Below are 11,670 nucleotides of genomic sequence, written 5' to 3'. Positions count from 1 at the left end.
GATGAGCTTTAAAATTCAGGGTGTAATTATATGACGTGTAGTTGAGCGTGTTCGACAAAGAAGTTACAAAACTAGTGAACTACTCCAAATTGTATGTAATTAATCTGGCATGCCAGGCTAACGAAGCGGGATTTTAATGAAAACGCATTATTTTTTTACCAAACATTTACACTTGAGCACATTCTGCCCAGCACTGTGCTGACATCAGCCAAAAAAGCAAAGGTTGAGAGATTGTTTTGGAGTGGTTCCCGCTTTTAATCCCTTTATTTATTCAGATGAAAACTAAAATTCTTTATAAACCACAAAAGTTTTTAATGTGTGAACATAACTTTTAGCTTAAATTTAGAACACAGATGCACAGCTTTCATGCTTGTGGAGTCTCTCGTCTTCAAAGCACGGCAAGAGAAGAGGATGCGAAGTGCGAACATCTTTCACGAAACGCACTTTTGGTGACGTCATCCACGAGCGCCGGAAGTTATTCGGTGTTTACTCGTTCAATCAGAGTTCATATACATGAGAGAATTTCCACAAACAGGTTCGTTCCAACCGAACGGATCATATCGCGTTTGTAGGTACGGTTTGCTGGCAGGCTAGCTGTGTGTGCGACAACCGCGAGAAGTAAGAGCAGGAGTAGGATCGTCAGCGGTCGTCACTTCCTTCTTTTGAAAATCGCGGCATCAGAATGGAGTCACAAGGTAGATAAAAGTTTTCTACAAAGTTCTGGTGTTGTTTTCTTACTATCGGGGCTGGCTGCCTTTATATGCAGTCACATGCTTAGTCCCGTTTGCACCCGTAGTGGTTTCCCTGGAAGAATACTGACACGCGGCAGCAGGTTTGGTTTAGGACTTCAGATCAGCTCGTGGGTTTTATTCTAATTTGGAACCATTTTCCTGAACCCACTGCGAACCCACTTTGGTCACCATTGTTTATCTTCAGAATTTGACAATTTTCGTGCTGCTTTCATAACAGCCTTAACCTGTGAACGTTAGGACACAGCTCTCATCTTTTTAAATGTGGATCATTTCACTGAAATGCAATCCAAGATGATTATGATGCAGACTAGAGGCTGACCAACATGGTTTCTTAAGGAAGGCCGATACCAATTCTTAAAAATTTTTGTTGCCAATGGTCGATATCTAGAGCCGATTACACACACACACACACACACACACACACACACACACACACACACACACACACACACACACACACACACACACACACACACACACACACACACACACACAGTTTTAGCAGCACGTTGATTGTACTGGACACTAGCTGTGTGCACTATAAATTAAATAAGTCAATGAATCTCTTAGTTTTATATTTGAAGTTCAATAAATATTAACTCAAAACATAAAAAATGTGCGAACGTTTTCAGAACAATAGAAAATAAAACTGATTGAAGTTTTTTTTAAGTGTTTAAAATAAAGAAAATCAAACAGTACCCAGAATAATGGTGCAAAATAGCATCTGGTCGAGGTGGAATCTTCAAGCAAAAAAAAAAAAACTAAAGCACACTACCACATTGTATTAAAAAAATAATGTTTTAAAAAATGGTGCAAAACATCAAATTTAAAGGCATATTCCACTCAGTAGTAACATGCTGTCTGTTGATGGGTTTCTCAGAGTTAGATAAGTGAGAAAAAGGATTTTGTAGCTAGCAAGCTCAGTCATTCTCCTGATCTGGAAGCAGTAAGTTTCGCTTTAGCTTAGCATAAAACAATGTAAGTAAAAAGAAGGTTCTATGCTAGAAGCTTCTAGGATGAGAAGAAAAAAAATAGATCCTTTGCTATACCCTTAAATGTAGCTGCTGTCGGTGACAACCTAACATTAAACTCTCAACAGGCTAAATGGTTCAAAAAGCAAAAATAATCTCAAGTCTGTGTTGTGAGATTTTATTTTATGATTATAGTGGTAAGGATTAGCTACATTTATGAAATGATCAATAAGATGTGATATTCCATATAAATCTGAATTATATATCTGATTGGCCTTTGAATATTTGAATGTAATAAAGTGAAAATGAGCCTATTTCAACTGTGTTTCAGCAATTTACGTGTTTCGTTTTTGGCTGAAAATCTTCTGTGGCTGAGCTTCGGTGCATCCCTATTGGACATAACTTGCTTCTTATTGAAATTGAGTCCGTGCTCCTTTGGGTATGACCAACAGAATAAGATCACTGATGCAAGCGGCTGAAATGAGAGAGCTGCAGAGTGCTGCTTATTCGTGCGCTGCAGGCAGCTGTCCTGCACACGGCCACAGTAGCAGTTGTGCCACTATCATTCATGACTGCTCATAGGTACTTTCTGTCTTTTATTTGTGCCTGCCGCGCTCCACTGCAGTAGAACTCATCACTCTTGGTCTGGTGACGTCATGTCACCCATGCGGTCGTGCGAGCAGGGCACACTCAACTAATGTAGATCCCTTTGATCTGGGTATTTCAAAAGTAGCTCGTGAGGTGGAAAGTGTAAAAGCCAGGCAGCAGTTTTTCTGGAGAATTGAGTGGAGATGCAAGAAGCTCAGAGACATACAAAACAGGAAAATTGACAAATAAAATCAAGAAAACAAGACAAAGTGCTTGAAAAGGAAAATGTAGATTAATTTATCCCTCTACACATTTTAACTTTATAAAGCAATAACATCCATCCATTTTCTTCCACTTATCTGGAGTCGGGTCGCAGGGGCAGTAGCCTAAGTCGAGAGGCCCAGACTTCCCTCTCCCCAGCCGCTCAGGCCAGCTCTTCCGGGGATGTCCCAAGGTGTTCCCTGGCCAGCTGAGAGACATAGTCCCTCCACCGTGTCCTGGGTCTCCCTTTAGGTCTCCTCCCGGTTGGCCGTGCCTGAAAGCCTCACCAGGGAGGTGTCCAGGAAGCATCCTGACCAGATGCCCGAGCCACCTCAACTAGCTCCTCTCGATGTGGAGGAGCAGTGGGTCTACTCCGAGCCCCTCCCGAATGACCAAGCTTCTCACCCTATCTCTAAGGGAGAGCCCAGCCACCCTGTGGAGAAAACTCATTTGCAATAATATATAAGCTTGTATTTAAATATTTGATAAATATCAGGTCACCTTTCAAACTTCATCCCACCCAGTGACAAATATCTGGACATTTTTGGGGCCAAAGCAACACATCTTCACATTTAGCTTGTTTTTTAATTAAAATGTCTATTTATTTTACAAGAAATATTTAGTTGGATAGTGATGCACCAATATGACATTTTTGGGCCGATACCGATAATTTGATCACTGTTATGGCCAATAACCGATATTTGCCGATACCGATATACTGACATTAATGCTTTTAAAATCAGCAGATTTTGTATAGAAGGAAAATAATTAAAGTTGAATTTACGTTCTTATGTACACACATCACACACATTTATGCTTCTGAGCTGATTTCTTTCACTGTTCACATGACTAAACATTTACACATCACCCTCCCCCACCCCACTCTCTGAAACAGGCAAACAAATGGAGACAGAATGGAAAAAATATTGGTTGTTAATATTGGCCCAGTTTTATTTATCAAACCGATATCTTTAAAAATGACTAATGTCGGTCGATACCTATATACCAACGTAGCAATTACTTGAAAAATTAGTACTGCTTTAAATACATTTTGACTGTCCTCACGGTCCTCACAGTTGTGAGAGACAGAAAAACGTCGGAAAGTCCAAGGCTACCCAAATGAGAACACTCAGTCCGGGCGGAGTAGAGCCAATCCTAGTGTGTAAGTGCCATATGTTCAATTCACTATTTATAAAGCGCCAAATCACAAGAGTCGTCTCAAGTCACTTCACATAGTAAACATTCCAATACAGGTCAGTTCATTAAGCCAATCAGTAAAAAGTTTCTTACATAAGGAACCCAGCAGGTTGCATCGAGTCACTGACTAGTGTCAGAGTCTTTACAGCAATCCTCATACTAAGCAAGCATGCAGCGACAGTGGAGAGGAAAACTCCCTTTTAACAGGAAGAAACCTCCAGAGGATCCTGGCTCAGTGTAAACAGCCATCCTCCACGACTCACTCGGCTGATATGGGAATGCCTTGTGTTACCCTTGGAAGAGCTGGCCCCAGTGGCTGGGGAGAGGGCCTCTGTTTACACTGCTTACCCCCACAACCCAACCCCAGAGAAGTGCAGGATAAATAGATGGATTTCCCGTGTTTTCATTTATTTTATTTTAAAAACGGAAACTGGTGTGTTGCTCAACAAGACAAAATGGTTATTATTCACGAAACTCTCCAAAACGGCTGTTCTGTTGGTGGCAGGAGGACAGTCTGCACTCAGCAGGGGAAGACTGTTTGCTGCAAAAAATAAAATAAATAAAAAATCATAGGAGAGCTCTTCTAGCCAGTCAGAGGCGAGAAAGGTGTGACCTTTCTAGAATGTCTTACATTTACAATATTGGTGCCTAGGGCTCAGTCAGTGGTTCGTATACTTGGGATTTAACGGTTTTTGTTCCATGTGTCTTAGTGGCTTCTGAACCGATGAGTTTGGGCTCCCCCACCTCTCCAAAGCTGACTTCGGGGGCTCAGTTTCTGCCTGGGTTCCTCATGGGTGACCCGCCTGCTCCAGCCAGCCCACAGCCCCGCCCCTTCAGCCTGACCATGCCCCTCACAGAGAACACAAGCTCAAATCAAGGTCAGCAGGAAGCTAACCTAACTGCATATCAGCTGTTGTTGTTTTTCTATCTACTCTGGCTCTTTATGATAACATTGTGCTTTTAGGAGGTGGAGGAGGTTCTGCTCTTCAGCCCATTGTTCCCACTCCAAAGGACAAGAGTGGAGCTCCACCTGTTCGCAGCATCTATGATGACCTGGTGACAGCAGGGACACCCCTCAGTGCTTACAAGCAAGTCAGTACAAGGCCAGGGCTGTGCAGAGACCTTTGAAGGGGCGGGTGCTCAAATTTAAAAAGGGGCACACAGAATAATATTTTCAAACACCATGACATAACCACAGTATACCCGGCTGAATAACAAATCATCTTTATTAGAAATTCAAAATGGAAGCGAATCATTATATACACCCTTACCACATAAGGACAATGTAAAGCAAAAGTAACTTGTTTTGGTAAATGGTCTGTATTTGTATAATGCCTTCATAGGGTTCTACAACCCCCCAAGGCACATTACAACACAATCAGTCATTCATACACACACACATTAAAGCCGGGCGTACACTGTGCGACTTTTTCACTCGCAGCGTTCAGCTTCAGCTCAAACTGTACGACTTCCTCGCAGAGCAGATCTCACGAGTCGTGTGCTCACACTGTACGACCCAGTTCTCGCATGCGACCTGACTGCTCACACTGTACGTCTGGTAGCAACACGTCGGCCCTAAAAATGTGCTAAAAATAGCCGTTTTTACTCAACACGTCAGACGTTTTTGTCTTGCCTGTTGTCCTTCGGGAGTGCTGCAGGAGGACACACAGGGATTTATGGGGGTTGGATGAGGAAAACGAAATAAAGAAAGTGAATCTGTGTTTTGTGATCAGTTTAATTTGACATGAACACGACAAACACGCTTTCTTGACAATCTTTGTGAGTAAAAAAAACGTGTAGAAACAAAAACGAACAGCGTTTTTTATTAGGGAAATAGCGGGCGACCGGCGTTGATGCAGGATTGCGCGCGCATGCGCCGTGAGCGGTTCTGATACTTTTTGGATCGCAGCTGCTCGCAGCGCCGCTTCATCAGTGCGATACCCTCACGAGGGACGAGCAAAATATTAAACACACCAGAAGTCCCTGCGACCTCACGACTGCTGATCGGCGGCTGGTCACGTGGTGTTAATCGCCTCTCGTAACCCCCTGTACACTACACGACATCGGCGCAAAACTCGCCCCGATGTCGTGGCTTCTCGCACGACTGGAAAATCGGCTCAAAAAGTGAAAAAGTCGCACAGTGTACGCCCGGCTTAACACACTGATGGTGACGAGCTATGATGTAGCCACAGCTGCTCTGGAGCGCACTGACAGAGGTGAAGCTGCTGAGCACAGGCGCCACCAGTCCCTCCGACCACCACCAGCAGGCAAAGCAGGTTAAGTGTCTTGCCCAAGGACACAACAGCATCAATCTCTGATTGAAGTCAGGATCAAACCTGCAACCTTCCGATTACTGGGCAACCTGCTCCACCTCCTGATCTATTGCTGTCCTATTTTACCTGATGATGGGGTACAATGTAGCTGTTGCAGGGTAGCTCCTCTTGCTGCTGCTGATGATGCTGGAGGGCAAGGCTGTGTTGATCTCAGACTGTAGGTAGTAAAACGAACAGAGGAGAAATGCTAGTCAATTACAAAATTAATGTAAGATAATAAAAAATGGCGAAAATTGGTGAAAACTCTTAGAACTGTAAGACAGAAATATCTGAGACAAAACCTGTGGTAAATAAATGGAAATCTGAACATTAGTTTATTTATTTATTTATTTATTTATCTCAAACCATCGAAAACATGAAATTGCATATGCACTCCCCCATATTCCTGGTGCATACAAAATTTTTATTTTTTTTTTAAATGAGGAATACGATAAACATATGCTGTTGAATGAAACAATACAAAACATACAATAACATAAAACCATTTGAGAGGGAACTGGAAGAAGCAAAAGCTTATCTAGTCCAGCCCCAATTCAGTTAATAAATCACATTTGCTCACATTAACAAATTTGAAAGAAAAAAAAAATTTTCTTTATGCAGGTCGTTCTATCTTCACCTTGCTATTTGCTACATAAAAAGACAGTTACAAAACAATTGTTCACATGAATCTACAGAAAAAGAAAACAAAACCAATAAACAACAAAAACAAAATATTCCATTTGAAGCCAATTACCATTTTTATCACTTGCTATTTATGTATGAGTCAATTATAAGTTGTTTATACAACATTTTAAATGATCTAATGTTTTTACATAATTTTAAAGTCACATCAAGTTTGTTCCACAGTTTGATACCACATACAGATACACACATACTTTTCATAGTTGTTCGGTATAATGGAAAAATGAAGTTTTTAACGCCTCTCAATTCATAACCCTCTTCATGAGTTTTAAACAACCTTTGCAAATTACACGGCAGTACACCCAGAGTTTGTGTCAGAGATAAGAATGTGACAGAAATATAAACAGAAAGAGGTGTGTGTGTGTGTGTGTGTGTGTGTGTGTGTGTGTGTGTGTGTGTGTGTGTGTGTGTGTGTGTCCAATCTCCTCATGTGATCTATCACTCTCCACTTGCTGTCCATCTGAGAACAAGGCAAAATTAGCTATTGTATGAATGAATTATGTAGTTATTCACATTTAACAGGTCTTGCACCTAATCCATGATCAAGTAGCTAACAAAAAACATTTTCTGGCATCAAAACATTGCAGTTGTGTTTATTATTGTTTCTACACTTGTTGCTGTGATGCAGCTTACCTGTACTCTTTTTTTTATCCAGCTGGTGAGGGACCCACTGCCTTTAGCTGCCTCACGTAGCTCTTTCTGTCGCTGCATCCGCCTCCTCTCCTTACGAGGCATGTCTGTACAATGATATATCATAATTAATTTACAAATATTTTTTCATGCATATAAAACTCAGGCATACACATACTGGGACATTTCATTCCTTTTCCAGAAAACTAACTGTATATAATTTGGCCACAAATTTGCTTCATGATGCTGATCCAGAATATTTCCATACTATTTTAATCATAGTGCTTTAGTAATTATAATAAAAATAAAGAATAAAACAATGTTTATGCTTTCATTCAGTTTTACTATCTACTTTGTGCAAAACAGAGAACTGTACAGATAAAATAATTTTGCTGTGAAAACAGTAGTTTTTTTTTAAATGTACATCTTTAAAACGTAATGTTTTTTAATACAATGCATTCAAAAAGAGAGCAAATTTAAACTCCAACATTTTGAGAATATGCATAGTATTAGTGAGCTATAAAACCCACCAGAAGGGCTGAGAAACCTTAAAATCTAAAACAAAACTATGTTCCCTAAAACGCTGGACAGAATTTACAGACAAGGACTGAATATTTTGTAACACAAAACTTGTGACGGATGTTACCTTTAGTATTTTTCTTATTTTCTTTCACAAAAGGTAGCTAAATTTAAAATTTGTTCAAGTTTTATCAGTCCGCGAACCAGGAAGTGATTCTGTAAACAAGAAGCAGGACTGTGTGAGACCCCAGTCACGTGACACGCAGCAGCAATAGGAATGCAACTTTGCAGTACCTAGTTAACAACAACAACATTTTATTGGCAAATTCCCAATATTTAAGATTGAAAAAATATTTTCGTACAAGTACTTATGTACAGAATGTTTTTGGTTAATCGTAAAGCTACTGAGGTTCAGAATCGGTACCCAGCCACAGACACACACCCAGCTAGTAATATATCACACACACACACACCTAGTGCCACAAAACAACTTAATAATGTACAAAATAATCTAATAACTTTGTATAGTGGTGTGCATCCTACTTACCGGTGTTAGTCCATTTCTCGCAATCAATATGTATGTCCTAAAAGCTCTGCACCACTCGCTCGGCCATGAAGAAAACGTGGGTGCTCGCAGCTTGTTGTAACCGGCTGTGCGCTCTGGCGTGAGGAAGAGACGGTATGGTCACGTGACTCACGCCAGCTATATAAATTTATTAAACAGAAATTTTACTAATTATTATTTTTGTTATTGTTGAGGGGGCACAAACAGAAAATTCTTTATATATATATATATATATATATATATATATATATATATATATATATATATATATATATATATATATATCATTAAACCTCAAAAAGGACACTTTGGGCACATGGGACAAAAGGGGCAGGGTCTCAAGCCCCCACCCCCCCACCCCCACCCCCCTGCACGTGCCTGTACAAGGCAGATGAGCGTATGTTTCAGGTGTAGCTGGCTGATTTGACATCATGTGTAACAATGGCAGACTACCTTGGTCTGTTCAAGATGGAGCCGGTGTGCTTGGCTGGCCGTCTTCCTCTGCTTGTGTTGTTAATATTTTGCTGTTTTATGTGCCACGTTGTGGACTCTCTGCCGGTGTACGATTGCCATACGCTTATCGACCTTCGTTTTTCTGCTGGGAATACTTTTGATGAAGTTGGACCGGATAACTTGTCACCGCTGTAGGCCAGGATTCCAGCATATCTGTGCTGTTGTAACGTCCACAAATGGTCAGTTTTTAGGTACTGTTTGACCATTCAACATCTGGTCAAGAAGGAGACACGAGACTGCACGTGTTCCCTTTAAATCAGCCTGCCGTCATCTCACCAGCTGGAGCTCAGAGCCTGCAGCTCTGACAGAGATAACGAAATCATAACATTGACATCCTGTTCTTTCCAAGGTCCCTCACAGAGCACTCCTTTTTAGTCTCCTTGCTCACAGAAGAACAGAAGATTTTTAAAATTAAATATGAACTTCTGAAATTTACAAGCTAGATAATCATTGAATAAACGTTTGTTTATTGCTACTTATAATAATTATAAAATAATGAAATGTTCATTAATCTGTGCTCGATGAAATGTTTCAGCATGTTTACTTGACAAGGTCATAACATTTGCACTCACACAAGAACAAAGTAAGGTAAAGTTAAGTCCATGGCACATAGTTAGCCTTTACCCCAGATCAGAACTTCCGGATCAAAGAAGGCGTGTGTCTGAGATTCTTGGTAACATTCCTTAAACTTGTCAACCTCTGGTTGGCTACACAATCATAACATGAGAACGTTAAAACCAGATCACTCTGGTGATTCTTCAGTTCTAGAGAAGCTTCAGACTGGCCACCTGAAGCAACACCCTCTTTAACCCACCAAAGCTTTTGACACGTTGTCAAAACCTTTCTCTTTTTGCACCTGCGAAGCTGATACAACAAGATAGTTCCTGCAGAACAAGCTGATTTGTTCAACTCCTTAAGAGTTATTCCTGAGACGCAAACTAGTTCCAACTGTTGTTACCTGGAGATGACTCTGGACTGACCTTATCATACTGCAGTTAATCTACGGACTTTGGTACCTGGGGGTCTCTGACCCCCCCCCCCCCCCACACACACACACACACACACACACACACGCACACACACCCACACCCCAACATCTCTGATCCTAAAAGGGTGTCTCCACTTGGGTACGTAGAACACAGTGAGATTGTGTCTGGATGTGGTTTTTGATAATAATCAACTCATAGCTTAATGCAAACCAAATTCTTTTACATCCAGAACTCAGCTCTCCTAGATAAGGAAGTTCTGACTAACATTGCATTCACACATAGGTTCATGCATCACGTCTAGTTCCATCCATCACAGTAAATGCTTAGTTAACTTGTCATGTTTTAATTGTTTGAAAATAAATTCTTACTTTTATAAACCTAACTGTTTTCTGAATCAAAACGAAGTGTGTGCAATCCCCTAATAAATAAAGATTCCTAGAATCTTCTGATCAAAGCACAATAAAGACCAGGCAGTGTGATATTCTATATTTAGATAGAGTATCACAGCTTAATGGTCATAAGTAGAGGTAATATATATAGAGCCCTTAAAGTACTCAATTGACCAAACCCCGCACTGTGCTCCGATGTAATGCAGCTAATTAGCGGCTCCTTGGCCTGCTCTTTAATGTCGGGAATTTTTCCCAAATCACTGAAAACTGCTGCTGTGCAACCCCTTCTAAAGAAGAGGAAATTAGATCCCAGTGTTCTCCTCAACAAAGCTGTGAAGCAACTGCAGCTTGTTCAGAATGCTGCTGCTGAAGAGTCTTAACAAGAACTTAGAGAACGGAGCACATCACTCCTGTTCTTAGATCCCTTCGCTGGTTACCAGTAAACCACAGAATAGATTTCAAAGTGCTCCTACTAGTTTATAAATCACTCAATGGCATGGGACCAAAATACATGTCCGATCTCATTCCTGTATATACACCCAATAGGGCTCTGAGATCCCTTGGAAACAATCAGCTGGTAGAAACTCGGGTCAAAACAAAACATGGTTGAGATGCCTTTAGTTACTATGCTGCTCAGATATGGAAGCAGCTTCCCTCGGGACCTCTTCATGGACAAGGATTTGGATATTCTCTGTATTCCTGAGACCTGAACCTCTCTGGAACGAGTGTCCAGCACTTTTTCTGAATTACTGTCTCCAGGGTGCTGCTATTTTAACTCGTCTTGGACGTCAGGACGTGGTAGTGGAACTGCAACAGTTTTTAACTCATTCACTGCCATTGACGACAAAAGTCATCATTCTAAATACAACCGTTCACTGCCATTGATGACTAAAGTCATCATTTGCATTTTTTTTCTGTGGGTATCGGAACGAGCCCCCACACTGTGAGAACAAACATCCCAGCTCTAAAGCCGATCTTCATCCACGTACGCCACACGTCGCTTTGATCAAGAAGCAGAAAATCCATGTGTTAGGAGAGCGTTTTGGGCCGCTGCTGTTAAAAAAAAAGTGAGGCGTGAACCAGAAAAGCTTCTGCCGATCACAATTCGACACCGGATTATGAAAGAACGGATAACGCTCGAAACACGCAGATTCTTCCTGATGTAAGAGGTGAGTCTCCGCTTTGTTTTGGTTGTTTTGGCGTTGACATCATCCTAGCGTGCAACGTTCTGTGACTCTTAAAAAAACAGTAAAATGCTGGCAACAAAGGACTTTACTGATCA

General features: G+C 41.1%; 1 protein-coding gene across 2 annotated transcripts in view; it reads left to right on the top strand.

The window, feature by feature from the left end:
• Window positions 1–11,670, top strand: part of nup35 (nucleoporin 35) — a 41,330-nt gene that overhangs the window by 663 nt on the left and 28,997 nt on the right. The window contains exons 1-3 of one of the 2 annotated variants that reach the window (XM_015975250.3): window positions 481–695; window positions 4,480–4,647; window positions 4,734–4,861. In XM_015975250.3, the coding sequence (XP_015830736.1) occupies window positions 683–695; window positions 4,480–4,647; window positions 4,734–4,861 (309 nt within the window). In that variant the 5' untranslated portion in view covers window positions 481–682. Of the gene's footprint in view, window positions 1–480; window positions 696–4,479; window positions 4,648–4,733; window positions 4,862–11,670 lie in introns of those variants that run through there. The other variant, XM_054746544.1, reaches the window with a different exon arrangement.

The sequence above is a fragment of the Nothobranchius furzeri genome, chromosome 14 (genome assembly GCF_043380555.1).
Source record: "Nothobranchius furzeri strain GRZ-AD chromosome 14, NfurGRZ-RIMD1, whole genome shotgun sequence".
NCBI lineage: Eukaryota > Metazoa > Chordata > Actinopteri > Cyprinodontiformes > Nothobranchiidae > Nothobranchius > Nothobranchius furzeri.
The sequence above is the reverse complement of the archived record's forward strand: the minus strand, read 5'-3'. Positions and strand labels throughout refer to the sequence as shown.